The following is a 20,876-nucleotide window of genomic DNA, read 5'->3' as shown; positions in this document are numbered from 1 at the left end:
ATCAAGTACGTCATGTTGAATATACATTTATTATATTCTCAATGTGATTCTTAGGGTATTTCTATAAAATGACAAGTCTTTTTGACACCGTTCCATTCAACCTTCTTTCTGGCATCAGATTTGCTGGAAATATGGAAGCTGGCAGAACGGGAGCAGTTGTCCTACATGCAGGACTCGGCTGCAGAACTAGAGCTGTCTGCACTCCTGCTGGGACAGCTGCAGAGAGACCAGCCCAGACAGGGTCCTCTGAGGAGCAGCTCAGGATTTCAAATCAGTGCCCTGAAAACTCTAAGGGTATCATCAAGTCCAAAAGAGCAGTCTTTCAGGAATAAATAGGTTAAGAGATCATCATTACGATTTGAGACTCTAACAACTCATCTGGATTAGTTTCAGTGGGGATTGAATTCTGGAAAGATCTTACTTTAAAATCAAACCAGATATCTATCCCTCAATGTGTAGAAATAAAAAAATATCTATAAAATATTGAATGTTCATATATTAAATATTAAAATATATTATGTCTATTTTTGTTCCTCTGTTAAAATCATAGAAATAGTAACTGTAAATTACACTCTAGGAAAAGAGCTGATATGATACATGAAAACCTTTTAAGAAAAAAGATTTAGCAGTTTCAGGAAAATGGTGAGAAAAGGTAAAATCAGGCTCTCCAATGCCTGTAAGTGAGTCCAGGCAGAGAGGGTCAGTTCATCCATTCTTGACTATGTTTGTATCTAATGTGACTTTGCTTGAGATTCATCTTTGTTTAATGTCAGCGGTGCCTATTTATATATATTTATATAAATATTGAAAAATTATGGCGCAATCTTAAAAAAGGCACAAAGGGAGATTTCTGTAAAAGCTTTTCAGACAGTGGATTGGTACAACTGGGACTACAAAGTGTTTGGTCCCGGCACAATTCTCAGGGTTACAGGTAAAATATTTTTTAATTCTTCCCTATTAGGTAGGGGAGGGCAGTTGAGGCAGGGAGGGCAGGCTAGGTGCTGGTGCTGGCCCAGAATTCTAGGATTTGGTCCCAGTTTGGTCACAAACAGCAGCGGGATCCTTGGAGAGGTAGGTGACTCCGTCCCAGTCCTTGGGGTAGTTGCTGCCTGAGCTAGCCTGGAGGACATTAACAAGGAGCTAACCAGCTAGAGCAACTGGGGTCCCTACAGGGTGCAGATGTGAGGTCCCGTAGGGATTTCTGTGTTGAAAGACTCGTAAAGAAATTTGTGTATCTTATTTATTAGATTCCAAAAATACCAAAGGAAAAGAAAAAAGAACAAAAAATTGATAAAGTTGCCATTTTGTCTGAAGGCGATTTGTATCAGGTATCGACATATTTAACTGCACAAATGTATCCAAGAAGGTCATAAGCTGGGTTAGTTTTTTTCCAAATTCGGTCTAGTAACTTTGTTCAATCTTCATTAGACTTAGACGTGAAATTTTGCCTGGTTGAGGGAGAAAGTGTCACAGGGATGTTTCTAACCTATAGGATCTAGTCAAATAAGTATGTTTTCAAAGAATTTTCACAAGGCTGGTGAAACATTGGAAAAGTGAAAGGAAAGATATATTTTGGTGTCTTTCTGGGAGTGATCATAGGCACAGATGAGTTCATACATTGAACAGCAACCTTCTAGTCCCAGTTTTTTCTCCAACTGACTGCAATGTAAATTCTAGCAATCTAATTAAATAATGGTAACACAGATGTAATTCACAAAGTCCTGAAAATGTTTTTTAGGAGAGCGAGGTGCAGAGAAAAATATGGACCGTGGTTCTGGATCTATCACTTTCTGTATAATCATCCTTCAACAAATAAATTTTGATTCACTGGTGATTGCTTTCTTAAAAGTATAAAAATAATACATGCCCATTAGGGAAAAATTGGAAAAGAGAAAAAAATTTAAAATTTATAATGACACTTATTCTGTTAACATTTGCTGTATTTCCATCCATTCAGTCTGTCAAGGTAACAACCATCTCAAGTGGACGTTGTGGAACTAAATCAAATTACTACATAGGATGGGACATGGTCATTCATTAAAAAAGTCAGTTCTACAAATTCCAATTATCACCCAGGGGAGTTCTTTTTAAATCAGGAGTACAGAAAATTGTATTCATTATGATCTAGTCTACAGGTCACTTTAGAACAATTGGTCAGTATTTGCAGAATACTTTCAATTTCTAAGATTCATTGTTACATGTTTCTAAAAATGAGTAGAATGTAGTAAGCAGTACCTCATATATTGTTACTCTCAACATAAGTTGATCTCTCATTTTTTGGTGCAAATGTCTGGGTGTAAACAAGGGAAAGGTTTTATAATTGAATATGTAAAATAACACTAATATACATATAAAGTCAAATATTCACTTTTTTAAGAAAACGTTTTATTTTTCATTTATTTGAGAGAGAGGGAGTGCACCTGCAGGAGCTGGGGGGAGGGGCAGAGGCAGAAGTAGACTCCCCACTGAGCAGGGAGCCCAAGGCAAGAGGCCTTCTGCATTCACTTTATAAAATGCAAGAAATGGTCTTTAACAAACACATTTCATGCTCCCACTGCACCATTACTATGGGCTCCATGACATTTAATGTCATTCACAGATGGTGACCTTCAGCAGACCTGGTCAGGCAGGTGACATGTCTAGTGATCTAATGTGACAATAGGAGGCTTGGAGGACAAGGCCACCAGCCATTGATCTAATCACTCCACCATGAAGGCCCACTGCAGGGGCGCCTGGGTGGCACAGCGGTTAGGCGTCTGCCTTCGGCTCAGGGCGTGATCCCGGCGTTGTGGGATCGAGCCCCACATCAGGCTCTTCCGCTATGAGCCTGCTTCTTCCTCTCCCACTCCCCCTGCTTGTGTTCCCTCTCTCGCTGGCTGTCTCTATCTCTGTCGAATAAATAAATAAAATCTTAAAAAAAAAAAAAAAATGAAGGCCCACTGCAGGTGTTTGAAATGCCACACTTAATTGAAAATGTGGTTGCTGTGGTTAATTTACATAAAAGTCATAGTGCTTTACATTCACCAAATATATACAACTCAGGCAATTTACCTGAGAATTTTTTATGAACATACACATCTGTATTGGAATATTTATTTATTTTGTAAACTGGTTTCTATGTTACACGTCAATGAAATGTTTGCGGCCAAAAATAACACTTTAATAAGTTTAATAAAGAATGTTGAGGAGCACCTGGGTGGCTGTTTCCACTAAGCATCAGGTCATGACCTCAGGTTTGTGGGACTGAGCCCTGAGTCCCATGTTTGATGCCAGGCTGAGCGTAGAGACTTTTCTGCATTCTCTCTCTCCCTATCCCTCTGCGCTTTCCCCGCTGCTCTCTCTATCTCCAAAATAAACAAATAAAATCTTAAAAAAAAATGTTGAAAGAAAAACCATGTAATATAATTATGTAAAATATGGGCACTAACCATATATAATCAAGAATACTATTTAATGCCTAGTTAACTATCACATTGAGAAAGTTATGCAAGTTCAAGATACCTTCTATCCTGAAAAGAATGAAACTTCAGGGCTCTAGCTAAGGAAAAGGGACAGAAAGTAAGCATAGTGTCTTACCATCCCGAATTTTCCAAGTTCATCATTTGATTTTCAAGTTCTTTAGTATGATGAATCCGAAGTATTCTTATCAAAAACGACTTTTTAAGATGAAAACTAGATTCTTTCATGTATTGACTAGAAGCAAAAGTTATGTGAATACCATGTACTTTGAAAAATAAATCTTGCTTTATATAACATGCTTTTTAAATTAAAAACAAAGTATGTGGTTGAGGAAATATACAGTGTCTTTTCAATATAATCAATAAAATACTATTGGCACTATAAGGAATATGTACAAAATTAAAACAAGCACATTATGACCTAATATCTATTTACAGAATGAATAAAAAAACTCATCATTGTTTGCTTACTCATTTAGTATAAAATCAGGAATTTTGGTGCACAGGCAATAAGTCTGAAGAATTTTTCCCCCTTTCTTCTCAAAGGAAAAATACAATTCTTCTTTTCTTAGGAAGTTGCGCATGTGATTATTATTCTAACTCCAAATTAGTTAAAAAAGAAAATCAGTACAGCATTTGTGTTTCAGTTGGAACTCAAATTGGAAAGAGTTCTACTGTTTATAATTTAAATCATTAATTAATAATAAGTATATAACCAAGGACCATTCCAGACTTCAAGTGACAAGCTCTTGAAAACCATGATGTTTCATTATATAATTTGACATTATGTCTGCAAGGAACTCTGACCATAATTGTTAACATGACACCACTAGATATGACTTTATTCAGCAGGTGAAATGAAAGAAAATTGAGGGGTCCTACACCAAGTTCAGCNNGCAGGCTTGTAGGGCAGATTCAGATTTGGGGGGAGATGCTAAGGGTCAAATATGGTGTCTTCTTAGTTGTGCTTCAACTTCAAATGAAATTCCAATATAAAGTGTACTTTTAGTGAACATTCCTAAAGCAAAATGAAATTTTGACCTGTGCACTACTTGATTATGTTACTATAAGAACATTTCTGTAAATAATCAATAATATTTTTAAAAAGAAGCTTTGGAAATACGGCCATTTTGTTTCTAAATTTCAGGCATTGTAAATAATTTGGAGGTGCAGCATTAAACATTCGCCTACTCAAAATCCTGCAGTGGTTCAGAAGTGAGAAGGAGATATTCTATAAAATCAGAAATCAGGGAGGAGAACTCCAGTATCAGAAGTGGGCATGGGATCTGTATTTGAAGCTTAAGGTCAGCTTGATAGATTGTCAAGTATACGTGGAAATAGGTTCACATTTGAACAAGTGACTATGTATTGTTTATAAAGCTTCCACGTGGTAATCCAGGCTCTGCTACTTAATAGCTGTGATTTTGGGGAAATTACATAACCTCTAGAACCTCTTTTCTCATGGAAACTAAGAAAATAAGCACCTCGTAACCCACTGTGGCTCAAAGTCCAGGGTAGGCACTAATTCCATAGCACGAATTCTTTCCTTTCACTATGTGCTGGGTGGTTCTAACCACACCATGTTTGTGTTTTCCCCCAATTATGTTTTAATTGTCATTCCATTTTCTCCAACAGATAAAAGTCCGGATGCAGACATTTCCCCCAAGCCCACAATTTTTCTTCCTTCGATTGCTGAGAGAGTGCTTCATAAGGCTGGAACATATCTTTGTCTTCTTGAGGATTTTTTCCCTGATGTTATTAAGATAGATTGGAAAGAAAAGAATGGCAAAACAGTTCTGACATCCCAGCAGGGAGACACCATGAAGACTAACGACACATACATGAAATTCAGCTGGCTGACCGTGACTGGAGCGTCAATGGATAAAGACCACAAATGTATCGTCAACCACGAGAGTGATATAGGAGGGGTTAATCAAGAGATTCTTTTTCCTCCAGTAAATAAAGGTATGTACATATAAACATGACTATAACCATGTACATATAAACATGACCAGAACCCTTTGTTTCAAAAGGGAAAACTTTTTCTATCAAGTATTTTCTAACAAGTATTAATGAAAACAAGCAAATCGAAATTTTTCTCTAATGATATTGCTTTCATGGTAGCATCAATGCCCTGCAATTTTCCCATAGAATTCAAATAGTATGGGATTTGGGGGTGCCTATGGGGCTCGGTTGGTTGAGTGTTTGGCTCTTCATTCAGCTCAGGTCATGATCTCAGGGTCCTGAGATCGAACCCGGTGTTTGGCTCCGTACTCAACACAGAGTCTGAGTTTCTCACCCTCTGCCCCGTTCCCCGTGCTCGCTCTCTCACTCTCTTAAAATAAATAAATCTTCTTTATAAAAATAGTATGGGTTTTGGAACATACGAAGAAAAAGAAAAAGAGCAATTCACTTAGATTTTCTCCCCTCAGTTTCATCATCCAAAATGTTAATGTCACAGTGATGTTTTTTACAGTCATTTCATGGATTAAATGAAACAATACATGTGAAAGCACCTGGCAACTTCACATGCTGTGAATGCTCAAAAGAGAGTCCACTTTTGATGATTTTACTTGATTCAGAAATAAGAACAATTATGCATCTTTTGACAATGTTCTACTCAGCAGTCAAAGTCCTTCTCACTTCAATCTTGCTCTATGCAGAGTATAGCCCACAAACAATGAGAGATACGGGAAAAAAATGCTGTTCATTTGAGGGAGCCAGATCCCAGATCAACCAGAAATAGTAATTTGGTTACCGAGGTTTTAATATGGTCTCGAGTTTTTAGATTTGAATTTTATATACCACCATAAGGTGAAATTTGGTAAGGAAAGTTTGGGTGAGGTTCACATGTATAAACATTCTTCCATCCTACACAGTGAATGCATTTCTTACCACGGGCAAATGCTGCTCAGCAAATATTACAGAGGTAGCATGTGCCAGGCTGGATGGGATGCAGGATGAACTATTATCCCAAGGAGGGTCACTAACTTAAAGCAAATATCCTTTCCCTAATCACATAGGGTCACTCATGATCAGGCATGGTGTCCCAAAGTAGTCCCTCTGGTGCAAATGCTGGACGTATTTAGACAGTGTGGGCAGATAGCTGAATCTGCCCGGGTCCCACTGTCATCCATTAACTCACTAGACTCAGAAGTCAAGTCAAGTCCTGGCATTAATATCTTATGGTCCCAGAGGGCCCATAAGAAGAAACCAGTTTGTACTTTTCCCTGTGGTTCACAGCACTTTTTAGCTGTGGGGAACAAGCACATAACAAGACCCATGGAGAGCTTTCTATATACAAGTCTAAATATCTGAAGTCAATCTTCACCTTCTTGGGTCTGTTGAAAAGAAAACCACAGACGCAAAATGGCAACACTTAGCTTATGGACCCAAGTCGCTAAACCAAGACTTAATACCAAACCCAAGGACAATTTCGGCCCCCCAGAAGAGTAAACTTTGACCAGTTCACATGGGAATTTCCTAGTCAGCCCCAGGAAGTTTCCTGATTGACACCTTCCCTTCCCCTTGGGAGGGCGACCTTGCCTAAAACAATGGATTCTTTGCTCATTATTTCCTTTTTCCCCTCCCTCTCAATTGTTAAAACCTCTTCCTTTCCTATAGTCCTCTGGAGCTCTCTTCTACTTGCCAACTGGGATGCTGTGTGATTCGTAAATGGATTAATACAGCCTTTAGATCTTTAACATTTACGTGGTTGAATTTTTGGTCTTTAACAGGTTTGATGGCAGTGATGGAATCCGAAGCAGACTCCGAGGGCCATTCAGAGACAAAGCAAAACACAGAGGTGGTTACTGCGAGCCCTTTGAATTCACGATCTTTCTCACCTGTTCCAAGGGCTGTGGGTGAGTTCTTTTTGGTTCTAAGCTCCACTCTCTTTGTGCTCGAATCCTAATCTAATTGGCTTCGCTTTACAGGGCAGGCCGGCCTGGGCTGGCAGAGTGTTACGCCAGTGTTCAGGGGAGCTAGCAGGTATGTCTGGAGCCCTGTTGAGCTGGCATATTTGCTCAAGGTCCAACTGAACTGGCCGAAGGGTCTGCCCAGAGCCAAGCCCTAACCTTTCAGATCAAGTTCCCCAGGTGGAAACATCGGCAAGTTTCCAGAATTGTTGGCAGTACACACAGAGTCTTCTTGTGGCCAGGACTCAGTAACATCTCTTACTGCCCATAGACTAATGTGCACATAAACGTTTGTCTTCATTCATGTAGATAAAGGCTACTGCTAACAGAGGAACGTGGAAAAAGCCACAAAAATTGGTGGGCACAAGTCAAGCATTTAGAGGCTGTAAGAGCATTTGCTATTTCAAGAACACTCCCCTGACAGTATGAGTTGGTTAGGAAATGGGTTGGATCAGCACTAGGTCACCCATCAACCTCAAGGAAACTTCTGTGCAAGGAGCTACCCTATAAAACACACAACCCCCAATTCAAGGACACATCCCTTTCACGGGTTAGTTTGGCTCTGAGAAGCCCATGTCTTAGCTAATGGGATCCTTAAATTCTTAAAACCTTGTTATGTGTTCTGGGGAACTGGCTGGGTAACCATCAGGTTGGAGAACCCAAAATAATGCCGGTTAGAAATGTGGCATATAACTCATTTGCAGCAGGATAGGGCTGCACTGGGCTGTGGGTTAACTCCATTTGAGGCTAGTGTCCTACCCAACTGCTCCCAGACCTCAGGGCAATGACAACTAGAAACACAATGGCCATAATGGGGCATTTTTTAATTAGAGATCATTAAGAAGTGCACTAAAAAGCAAGGGTTCCCCTATTAGAAGCCTCCAAAAGGTTAACCATTCCAAGGTCGTTTCATGGAAAGACTCACTGCAGAAGGCTAATGAAAAATTAACCGTGGAAGAGGAGCCTAAAACAAAAGACTCTAAGACTGATGGAACTCCTCCTGCTCCCCTCTTTGCTCCTTGGAGCTCTCATTCTAGTCTGAAGTGGAAACAGAAGTCTGCCAAGTTCATGGCCTTACAGACACTCCCATATCTACCTCCATAGGAGAGCCCCCAGATGAGCCCCTCCCAGAGCTGATGAAACTGGGTGGTTTCTGGCAAACTGGTACATTATTCCCTTAAATAGCCAAGTGGAAATTCTGGTAAATTCCAGGGCCTGCAAAAGGGGTCCTAAAATAATTGGCAGAAGCCAGTGAAGGGTGGAAACCCTTAGCAGAATCAGCTCTTTCTGAATCCCTGTCTGATGTGCCTGGTCCAGAGAGGAAATAAAATATCACATTGTCCCATCCTTTCCAAATCCAGACCCATTGCTATTGATCCTTTCTCTCGCAGAGATGGCTATTGTCTTCCTTCTGGTGACGTCCCGCATGACTGCTCTTAACTTTCTGTCCGCCAAGGACCTGCGGCTGGTTGGTTCCTTCCTTCGGCTCTCACTGCGAGGGACTCTGGATCTTGGGAGGGTGATATCCTTTGCACCCTCTTTGGGGACCCATCTTATATCCAAGCGGGGTTATTCCATCTGCCAGAAATACTTAAAATTAAAACTATGCACCCAGAGGGAAGGAAGCACATTGAGGCTCATGTGCTCGGATAGATTGGACCAACCTGATGTCATTTCACGTAAATCCAAGTCTTTGAGAAAATGAGAGCAACTGTCCTTACAAATCTTAATAGAACCTGAAATGCAGCTTTGAGGCAATTCAAAGTCCACCTATTCCTTTACCTATCCCCAAACTTCTCCTGTTTATCAAAGGGGGCTTATAAATACTGGCTTTAGGAAAGCAAAGTCCTTCTTGGAGGAAATTGCTTTCTTTCTCTGTCCTTAAAGGTTATACATCTTATCATGTCTTTGAAATGTAAACATAGCTCACAAATGCCTGAGACTGAGGGAAACCAGGGAAAGAGGCCTTTTTAAAATACAAACAGCTTAAAGGGCTCTTGTACCTAACCTCTAGCACAGTCTCCTTAATAATTCCAGAGACAAATGCAAATATTAACATTTTCTCCATAAATATTAGTGGCTCCAGAGTTTTTGCACCAGTCTGTGAGTCAATAAATATACATTGTCAATGTGTGATATTTTTCTCTCTAGATGGTTTTGCCAAAATTAATTTGTAAAGAGCTCTATTTCCCTGGTTTGAGTATCAGCCCTTATAAGGATTGGGCATTCTAAAACGCTCAGAAAGATAGAAACTGACCCCCAAGTGTTTCAACTTTGCATGATCTGGGCAAATTTTCCCTCGTGGGACTAAGTAAAATAGGCATATCATTATTCCTTTATCATCACTGAAATTAGTAATTTCAGGTGCCTGGATTTACTAAAATTCAAGTAAGTAGGTGTGATCTCTGTTACAAAATGTTACAGGAAATAGCTTGGGAGAATCATGGACTTTGATGTTTCATAAGGTGTTTAGATTTTTTTAATTTTAATTCCGGCTAATTAACACACCATGGTATATTAGGTTCCTGTGCACAATATAGTGATTCAACCCCTCCATGCATCACCTGTGTGTATCAGGACAAGTGCACCCCTTAATCCCCATCACCTATTTCACCCATCCCTCCTATGTCTCATCAAGTTTTTATGGGTAATCTCAGCTAAACTGTTAGGAACAAGTACATTGAAGAGATGTTAAAAAAAAAATACAAAATTTTAGCTAACATTTTAAATCATCTCCCAAATTTGGGGGGACGGGACTTAAAACCTTAAGGTCCTGCTGAGATAGGTCACTTGTTAAATTAAGTTATATTTATTAAGTATCTAGATCATTTCCAAGCAACATAAAATACTAAAGTATTAAGGAATAAACAAAGTTTATCTACTTTTGGTTTCCTTATTGCAGAGGAACTGAAGATAAATCTGGGCCTGGTCATATTCATATTTTGTGCTTTACTGAAAGACTGTTTTAGGAAGGAGCACACCTTTCTAGAAATTATGAAATGTATTCATAAATTTGGCATATAAAAATGTTGGTGAACAAAAGTTCACAATTGCTTGCTTACTAGATTTTTATAAAAATGAAGGTTTCTAATGGTTAAGAATTCTAATATATGTAGTACAGACTACTGGAAATAATATGGGAAACAACGTGGAATGCAAAGAAAATAAGATGTGTGCTTTTAGTATGAAAAAGTATGAGGAATGGAAATATATTTTTTGAGGGGAGAAAGTGGGATTTTGTTCTAAAAGGGAGACTGGTCATCTAGAGAGGGTGAACTGGGGACAAAATCTGAGTATAAAAGGGAAAAATGGAGAGGTTCATACAAAGGCGAAGTTAGGACGGGAATGTTACGTGTGGTCAGGGCTGACTAAGATTGGAATGAAGAATTTTCAAATCAGAAGTAAGGTGGTGCAGCATTAGAATTTGGTTTTCTCCTTGCCAAAAGGACAAATGGTTTTTGGGGTTTTTTTTTTTTGTTTGTTTGTTTTCTTTGGAGTTTTGGTCTGCTTAAGTATCTTTGACCTGGAACATTCCAAAGGATTTGCTAAACTAGTTTGGCTTATTTTGTGTGTCGAATTTCATGGAAACCATTGTCAAAGAAAACTTCGTACTAAGTTTCCTTGATACTGATTTGTGAAATTGTGGCACAAGTAGGAAAGGTCCATTCTGGTTCTACAAAAATGGCCGCTCATTGCCAGACTTGGGCTGTCCTGATGTCCTTGTAACATGGCACTGGTCAGCTTCTGAATCAGAGAAATGAAGGTGGGGGAACATGGCAGTGTTTTCAACAAAGAGTCAGGGCTAAGGAAAAGCTAGGACAATCACTTGGTTCCTCCAGGCTCCCTTGGCAAACCCCATTTCTCTTTGTTTTTGTTTTTTCAATCCTTTACCCAGCATAGGGCATTTTAAGTGACTCAAATTATAAATGGTCATCACTGGGAAGACTTCTATAAGTACAAAATGGTTTTCCATCAATGTCTAATTTGTCAGTTCCATAATTCTGGAAAAACTGTTTTTTCTCCAGAGCCTTTATGTCTCATCTCTCTGAACCCTTTCAAAACCTGCAGCTGCGATTCATTCCACTGCCACTTAGTGTGGGTTGTCAATATGTGCTTGTCATTATGTGTATATCTTCCGGATGGGTGAAAGCCTTTCCCTTTCTGAGAGGCTGATACCCTCATTGTGCCAAAGACACTGTTGAACATGGGTTTACCCCTTGGGGCATGCTTTCTATGATCTTCAGTGACCAAGGCTCCTACTTCACTGGGCAAATCACAGGAGCCTTTTGGAAAACCTTGAAAATTTCTTGGAATTGTCTCAGGGTACAACCTTCCACTGATCCTTTGTGTGGCCTGCTAGTCTGACCAGCTAGAGTAAGTCTCCAATGTCTGACGCTGAAGCCTGTCATCACCAGGTTATGGAAGGCTTCCTAGATCACAATTAAAAGGATCCTGTCAGTCACAGTTACAGCCTGGTGAGTAGGTATTTTACACACATCATCAGAGGAAGATACCCTTGGAAGTTTCTAGTAGAAGAGAGACCTTACCAAGTGCTCCTGCTGTAAAACTAAAGGTTGAGCCTTGTACGCATCACACACCTAGAGAAGTCTCCACCTGACACCTGGGTCTGCCCAGACACCGGAGTTTCTGAATCAAATGGAGAGACAGAGAAGTAGCTGACATCCAAACAGACTGCTTTCACCTAAACAGGGGTTCAAGACGTCATACTTGAACTAAATATGAAATCCTTTCTCCCTCTTTTCATTTCCTTTACTCTGGCAACGGCCTGTATCTCCCAGGTCATTGCCAAGGGGGCTAACCTCGGAATTAGAGCAACCTATTATTTCAGGCTAGGAGAAACACCTCAACCTGCTCCTAAGTTTTCTCAAGGCAAATAAGACACCTCATTGGTTGATTCCTCTAAAGCTACAGCCTGAGTTAGTATGACTACCAAGAAGCCGCCAGGATTCACTAATTTGCCCGGTCCTACTTCCCTGGTTAGGAATAAATGTAAATGAGGTATGATGAAGACTTTCTCCTTCGTTCTTGAAATCACTGCAGAATCCCTCCTAAAGCAATGGCTGCCCAACAAAAGTCCTTAGACTCTGGCCAAAGCAGTGCTTGAAAGTCAGATAGTCCTTGATTATGACTCAGCTGAGCAAGGCTGGATCTGTGCTGTCGGCAACACCACGTGCTATACCCAGATGAACACTACCGGGGAAGTTAAAACCCAGTAAGATCAGATCACGGTGCCAAGCCACTTGGCTTAAAAGAGTGGCTCCTTCAGCAGGGTCTTTCTTGCTTATGTGATTTTAGTCGCTTTGAGTCTTGGGGACCATGGCATCAAATGGCACTCCAAACACGGGGAGTTATCCTGCTTAGAGGCATCATAACAACCTGCTTGGTGTGTTATGTTCTCTCAGAAGCTTGACATGCAAATTCAAAGCCAGTAACTCTCAGGCAAATGATCTTTCTAAGTCTAGAACATCACAAAAGAAAGGGAATGACCAACTCAAAAACTGTAAAGCTTAAGTGGTAACCTGTGAATGTCACAAGGGTTAAGCAAAAAGGTCAAGACCTGTGAATATCACCCAGAAGAACAACAAATACTGTGAGAACTTCAGAGCAGTTGCTGAGAGTGGTGGTAATGCCTCAATTTTGATCCCAGCGCTCAGTTAAGCTGAGAATCTGATCAAAAGGCGGGGTTGTTAAAAAGGAAAACCACAGAGGTGCCTGGGTGGCTCAGTCGTTAAGCGTCTGTCTTCTGCTCAGGGCATGATCCCAGGGTCCTGGGATCAAGCCCTGTGTTGGGCTCCCTGCCCCACTGGGAGCCTGCTTCTTCCTCTCCCACTCCCCCTGCTTGTGTTCCCTCCCTCACTGGCTATCTTTCTCTCTGTCAAATAAATAAATAAAATATTAAAAAAAAAAAAAAAAAGGAAAACCACAGGCTCAAAATGTATTCACTTATCTTAAGACCACAAGTCAGTAACCAAGTCTTCATAGCTCCCCAGCTGCAGTTTGAACACCAGAACTGTAACGTGTAACCAGTCCAGGTGGGAATTTCCTGATCAGCACTAGGAAGTCTACTCACTGACCCATTCTGTTCCCCTTAGGAGGGTGACCTTGCCTAAAACAATGGATTCTTTGTTAATAATTTCTTTTTCACACCCTCTCTATCTTGAAAAATCTCTTGTAACCCTTTGGGGGTCCCCTCTACTTGCTAGGTAGGATGATGCCCAACTCATGAACAGGTTGATAAATACAGCCAATTAGATCTCTAAAATTTACTCAATTGAATTTTTGTTATTTCACAGTCCTAGTTTGTCCAATGATCACAATTGAGTTAAACATTTACCTTTGCTTTCACCTGACCTGTGATGAAGAGCAAATGAAATTTTGTCAGTAAAAATGCTTGCTGTTGAAAACCTAACATGGATGAATTTATTTCTATACATATTGTATTTATTTAATCCTTTCCTAAAACTAACTAAAATAACATTACACATACAGCCCTAATTTTTTATTTCTACAGTTGACAGAGAAGAAAGCAAATGAGCAAGGCATAAATTTAATGTAACCCCTGGGCTGAAGTATCCTGTTAGGTGTTGATTTCTAGTGTGCAGAGAAAAGTGAAACGTGTAGTAAGTTCCATGGTGATGATTATGGTAAGAGAGAAGTTCTTGCTTATGATAGGTTTTACTTGGCACTTATTTCTGAAACGAATTTCTCCCAAGGTCTTCTTATAGCAATTAAGCTAATGAGGGCATTTCGTTAATACAATTCTGCAGCAGATTTCTAGTCCTGGTCATGGAAGTTTTTGGTTGTTTTTGGTTTTTGATGAAAGCTTGTATATATGTTTGTATATACATGAAAGCACAGACCAATGAAGTGATTCCGAAAAGAGATAAAATTTATCTTGTCCACGTTTTTGACTGACCTTGATTGAGAAAGGGCACCTAGGACACACATTCTACTTTTATTCTGAAAATTGTTACCTCACCGGCTTTAAGTGAATCGATGCATGATGAGAAGATATTTTTTATTTATCTTTTTTTGAAGTTTTTATTTAAATTCCAGTTAGTAAACATATAGTGTTATATTAGTTTCAGGTGTACAATACGATGAATAAAGTCACTGTATGAAAAAGAAAGTGACATTTAATACAATTTGAAGTCAGCCTTTTGGGATAGTTTAACATTTAACATAATTATACTAATATTTTTCATCTTGGGATTTACCCCAAGGCCTATACCTCAAACCTATTTCTTCAAGAGCACACAAAAATAAGATTGTGTGGTGTGCATAAAATTGCACACCAGAACCATGTCTGTGTGGACAAGGACACACGGACCAGAAAAAGGACAGACCAAAACAACCTGGCAACTCTCTCTTCCCGCATCCAATGGTCAATGATCATTTTAAGGATTTTTGTCTTTGTATGTATGTTGGGTGATTTGTTTTGTTTTGTTTGTCTTGTCTTTCTACACTGTAGGTAAATACACTCTCACCCCAGGTTTTATGTATTTAGACGGCTATCAGTGTGCCTTGGCCTGTCATTCTAGCCCTGCTCAAATGCTGAGCTTCTGTAATAAAAAGGTCATTTGCTAAGACTAATGAAGATATCTGGAAGAGATGATGTCTGAGAGGCCACAGTGGGGGAGTTATGTTTGATTTCAATGGGTTGTTTTATAAGGTGCTTTCCACCTGCTCTAATTCATTTAAACGCCCACAACCACGCTCTGAGTGCGGGCTCTGACAATCACCGGTACGATTCTTGGCAAGGTACTTGGAATCGTAAATCTTACTTCATTCCGTGTATATGGAGTCCTCCAAATATAGCTCGTATCAGTGTAACAGAGCGATCAGATGAGATCATGCCTGTGAACTTTCCCATAGTGCCTGGCACAGTAGTAACCACTCAATAGATTTTGGCTTTCATTAGTATTATTGTCATGACTTCAAACACCACCCACCACTCCAGAGAAACATGTGCAGGAGTTGAGAATACTGGGGCATGTGTGATTTGAAACAAAGGACTGCTTTCTTTTGCTTAGATGGGAAAGTTACCTAAACCAAACTCCTTCGAACATGTACGATTCTGCTGTGGATTCTAGCGATGGACGAATTTATTTTGGTAGCAACCCTTCATGTCAGCAGTGGGTGCTGAGGACTGTCGATCAGCCACTGTTTCTGGTTATTTTTCCTTTCAACAAGTATTTATAGATCACCTATTTTGCAGTAGGCACTGTGCTAGGAGCTATGATCACAGAAGCAAAACAAGATGGTGTTAGGCACTTACCCTCCAGTTGTGAGAAAAAAGAAAAAAAAATACAACTTTCATGAACTTCAGCAACTTCATGTACAGAAATATATTATATGAATTGATCTGCTGAATTTCACAGACTCAGAACAATCATTTCTGGACTCGTGGGGCATTTTAGTAATGGCTCTCTCCTCTTTGTTTACAAATTCTATCATCTATCTATCATCTCTCTCTCTATCTATCCATCCATCATCTATCTATCTATCTATCTATCTATCTATCTATCTATCTATCTATCTATCATCTATCTATCCATCCATCCATGTATCCACAACACAGACACATGTCAAAGAATGGTTATGAACAATTGAATAATACTTGCTCTCATTTCTTTCAGAGCTCACTGCTATTAACTCCACACACGCTTCTCTGACTGATGAAAACGGTAAGTCTTTGCTATGTTTACCTTTACTTTATGCTACAGCATTTTTTCCATCTGGTCAACTTAACCTTTGAGCTTTTGTAGCCACAGGGGAAAGCTCAGAATGGCTGGAGCTTGCAAAATAGACTGAGTGATATTTGAGGCCAATCCATCATTTCTCAAGAGTCATCTTCACACAGGAAATGCTGGTTTGGGTGGGAGAGGACTATAAATTAGGGCTGCAGTGATGTGCTCTGAATTCTTCCAACAATGAGCTTCATTCATTTCTGTGACCTTTGTTTCCACTGACTGAGGAAACATGATACCAAGTTCCTTGTAGATTTTTTGAGTTTCTGTTTTTGCTCATATTTGATAACATGAACCGACACTGAGAGCTTTGTGTACAGAAGGCGTTGTGCTGCACTGTGAGTACATTTTGTTTAATTCTCTTAATACTCACTGTGAAGGATTTTATTCCCGTTTTACACGTGAAGGCAATGAGCTAAAATTATTTAAGTCTCCATGCCACACAGTGAGGTCTACATCTTCAACTCAGACCATCTGAATCGAGAGTTCATGTACTTACTCAGTTTTTATTCTTCCTCTAATTCCCAAAGCCAAGACCCTGTGACAGGTGCACACGTGGGGAGGGGGTGTGAGTGCAAGGCTTCTGGTGCCCCAGACTGGACTTAAACTCTACTCTTTTAATTATCAGTTGCATGGATATGGATAAAGTATTTACATTTTCTGAACCCACCAAAAATGACACAAATAACACCTAACAATAACATCTAACATATAACGTGACATACGTGGTATCTCATTTAGTGGTTACCTGATAAGTACTAGCTCCTGGCTCTTCTCCCCACATATGTAGAAAGGAAATGATGAGGATCATTGGTTCTAGCCTTGGTGATCCACTCTCCATGTTCAATATCAGGGACTTTTGGACTCTAATCATCATCATCATCTCCATCATCTTCAATATCATCATCACCCGACTTTACATTGTTGTTTAATCATTTTGATGCCTTGGGTATTTATTGCACATGAAGATGCAGAATTACATCTCAGAGCAGCTGAGAAAGTGTCTTTAAATGCCATGTTCCTGGGATTGAAACCTGGATTCTAGTACTTACTAGTTGCATGAAATCAAGCAAATGGCTTCTCTCTCTGTCCTCAGTTGATTTGTAAAATGGGAATGAAAATAATAATTTCATAGGTTATTGAGAATTAAATAAGATTTAAGCTTTGCACACAAAGTTCTCAAAATAAATGACATTTAGTTTGTACTTAATGGATATTGCCCCTTATTCTTACTTAGAGGCATGGCAGGGATGAAGAAATGCTAAGAGCTATTTATCACCAATGCTTTTTTCCCATTGGATTCATTCATTATAAACACAACGTTACTTTTAATACTTTGGAAAATTCTAGGTGAATTTCACAGGTGTTTGACTGACTTGACCTGCAAACTGGGTTCTGAGTTGTCTCGGTGGTGGTGGTGGTGGTGTTGGTGTTTACTATCTGGTTTTGCTGGTGTGAGAGTGTCACTTCAACCAAGTCATCAGAAATGTATACTGTCACCTCTCTCCCATTAATAAGTCCTAGCCTTTCAAAACAACACATGAAATTAATAAAATGCTTCTTTTAGACACCCTGCAGCTGCAGCTCACGAACACTTCTGCCTACTACACCTACCTCCTTCTCCTTGTGAAGACTCTGGTCTACTCCGCCATCATTGCCATCTGTCTGCTCGGGAGACCCGCGCTCTGTGGCAATGGGAAGAGTTCCTAACACGTGGTGGCACCAAGGCTCCACCCATCTCCATTGGCTATTGTCGCTAAAATTTTCTGTTGAGGATCTAGTGGGACTTCTTTCTGAGATTGGGTATTCCAGTTCACATGTGTCTTTTTCTATTGTGTCATTACTGAAGAATGAGTTTACACACCACTGGGCAAACAGAAATTTTCACTCTGCAGCAAGAACAAATGACTCGGGGGTGGGGCTAGGGGACCATCCACAGGGGCTTCAGCACCGCTCTCTCCATAATGTCCACCAGCTCCTCAGCCACCTGGTGCCCACGCCTCTGCGCACAGCCAGCATGCAGCTTCTACTCATATCCCCTGGGGCTCTTTCACCAGATGACTGCCTGGAAGCCGCCATCCTTGCCACCTGTAGTATGTAGTGTTTTTCAAAATAGGCACAATAAAAGGAATGAAAAGTCTGCTTTGGCCTCTGTGTTCTTTCATTTGCTGCAATCTAACTGAGAGCCCAAGGTAAGGGACAGCATGACACCTGAGCCTTCCCATCCAGCAGTGATTGTAATAATGGTCAATTCCACGTTTCTACTTCTTTCCCTGAGACGGTCGTTATGATGCCTTCTTTGGGGCACGAGCCCCAGGGGAGCCACAGCCAGTGAAGATGCCCAGGTTATTTCTCCTTCAAAGATTAGCAGATTCAGACTCATTTGGTTTAAGACACTCTGATGGCGATAGTGTAACAAGTCGCATGACTGTTGGGTGTGCTCAGACCTATTCCAGTGTGTCATGTGTGTCATAGGTGCCATGTTTCCTGATTTCACATAAACCACAGGAGAGGTAACTAACACTGGGAAGTTAGGGTTGTGGAGGGTTAAGTTCTTGGACTCTGAATCCCAAGTGTCTGGGTGTAAATCTTGAACTCTCTGTGCCTTAATTTTCTCACTTGTCAGATGGAGTTACAGTGTGCCCCATGTCCTGGAGTTGCGTGGATGGGACAATCTTGCTGGTACATACAAATCCTCAACAGCATTCGCATCTACTGTTGGCAGCTCTAAGTTAGAAATAATAGAAACACACACGTCCAAGCACGCACACTAACATATAGGACACTCATTTACATTTGTTTGTCTATTTCTACAAACATGGCTGTAAAACAGAATGTTCAGTATGTGATAAGTTGGTGAAAAAAGTAGTGATTGTATGTTTTCCTATTTTCACTATGAATGCATTTAGAGTAATGACTTTTATATATTAGAATTCAAACAATGTCTCATTTCAAATTGGAAAGGATTTTTGTTTATTTACAATCAGCTTCAGTTTCTGTGAAACAGGTGCTTTTGGAAACCAGGTAGAGGTTCCCATGTGGAAACAACCTAAGACCCAGCAGATAAAGGAAGAGGAAATTTAATTTCAATCTACGCCTTGAGTCTCAGGAATATATCGGACCTGTTTAGGACAAATGCCTTGGCCTCTACTTAATGTGGAAATGCTTCTGCATGTGGAAAGCACGGAGGCACAGAAGGGAAACTAGCAAATGACCGACAGCTGTGTGGGCTGATATCACTTCCGGGGCTCCTGGGTGGTGTCTCCTGTGGCTTCCAACTCCTTAGCAACCCCACCTGGGAGGTGAAGAGAGGGGAGGGTGGTGGAGCTGGAGATGGTGTGGAAGGCAGAAGGGCGCTGGTGTGGTGATCGTGTACTATTTTCCCAGGCTTTTTTTGAGCATCGCTCTGTCAAATGTGTTGATTTGTGGAAAATGCTTGGAGTCAAGCCGGCCTCTTCTAGTTGGGGTTGTTCAAGCTGTAGCTTGGGTGTTGTATATTGAAATAAGGACACTAAATCCACAGCCACCTAGCTCACTTCCAAAAGGCCAGAGCTAATGGAAGAACATACCCATCTGCACACGCATGCTCCTGTTGTCAAGCATACTCTCAGGCTGTGGGTGAGGGTCCCCCTATTTATATCAAGTTCATTCCAGCAGCTGCTGCATGAGTTGGGAATCATTTGACCAGGACTGTGGAGACGCCACACCCTCAGGCCACTCCGATGACACTGTTCTGAAGGAAACAGCACGCAGACTTTAACACTAGGTGATCCCCGACATTCCACCCGGATCTGCGCTTTTCCGCAGGTGATTTACTGAGGCTCGGACTTTCGGTCTCATTGCGTCAGTGTAGACAGGGTGACACGAGACCCGTGCCCGTGAAGCTACCAGCACAGGTAGACCGCAGACGGCACACAGCAGGTGCTTCTTTCCTCACAAGAACACAGACATACGGAGGCTCTGAGTGCAACTGTGTCATTGAATGTCATAGACAGAGTCATTTCAGTGCCTCTACAGGGACAAGTGACTATAGAGTCAGGGACACAACAGGGATGCCCACCCTCACCGCTGTTGTTCAACATAGTACTAGAAGTCCTAGCCTTAGCAATCAGACAACAAAAAGAAATAAAAGGCATTCAAATTGGCAAAGAAGAAGTCAAATTCTCTCTCTTCACAGATGATATGATACTTTATGTGGAAAACCCGAAAGACTCCACCCCCAAGTTACTAGAACTCATACAGCAATTCAGCACCATGGCAGGATACAAAATCAATGCACAGAAATCAGTTGCATCTCTATACACTAACAATGTAACTGAAGAAACAGAAATTAAGGAATCTTTTCCATTTACAATAGCACCAAAAACCATAAGATACCTAGGAATAAAGCTAACCAAAGAGGTAAGGGATCTACACTCTAGAAACTACAGAACACTTGTGAAAGAAATGGAGGAAGACACAAAGAAATGGAAAAAGTATTGCATGCTCATGGATTAGAAGAATAAACATTGTGAAAATGTCTGTGCTGCCAGAGCAATCTACACATTCAATGCAATCCCTATCAAAATACCATTGACATTTTTCACAGAGCTGGAACAAACAATCCTAAAATTTGTATGGAACCAGAAAAGACCCCGAATCGCCAGGGGAACGTTGAAAAAGAAAACCAAAGTTGGGGCATGATGTATGACTTCAAGATATATTACAAACTCTGGTCATCAAGATAGCAT

The 20,876-nt window shown here is 40.5% G+C and overlaps 1 gene segment (V, D, J or C); it reads left to right on the top strand.

Annotated features, from left to right (window-relative positions):
• LOC103674603 overlaps positions 1-18,286 on the top strand; it is a 44,533-nt gene extending 26,247 nt beyond the window's left edge. Inside the window, 4 exon segments of the C gene segment in view lie at positions 5,094-5,423; positions 7,196-7,321; positions 16,036-16,083; positions 17,714-18,286. Coding sequence covers positions 5,094-5,423; positions 7,196-7,321; positions 16,036-16,083; positions 17,714-17,856 — 647 coding nt within the window.
• The last annotated feature ends 2,590 nt before the right edge of the window (positions 18,287-20,876 follow it).

This window comes from Ursus maritimus, unplaced genomic scaffold, assembly GCF_017311325.1.
Source record: "Ursus maritimus isolate PB19 unplaced genomic scaffold, ASM1731132v1 scaffold_3, whole genome shotgun sequence".
Classification (NCBI taxonomy): Eukaryota; Metazoa; Chordata; class Mammalia; order Carnivora; family Ursidae; genus Ursus; species Ursus maritimus.
The sequence above is the reverse complement of the archived record's forward strand: the minus strand, read 5'-3'. Positions and strand labels throughout refer to the sequence as shown.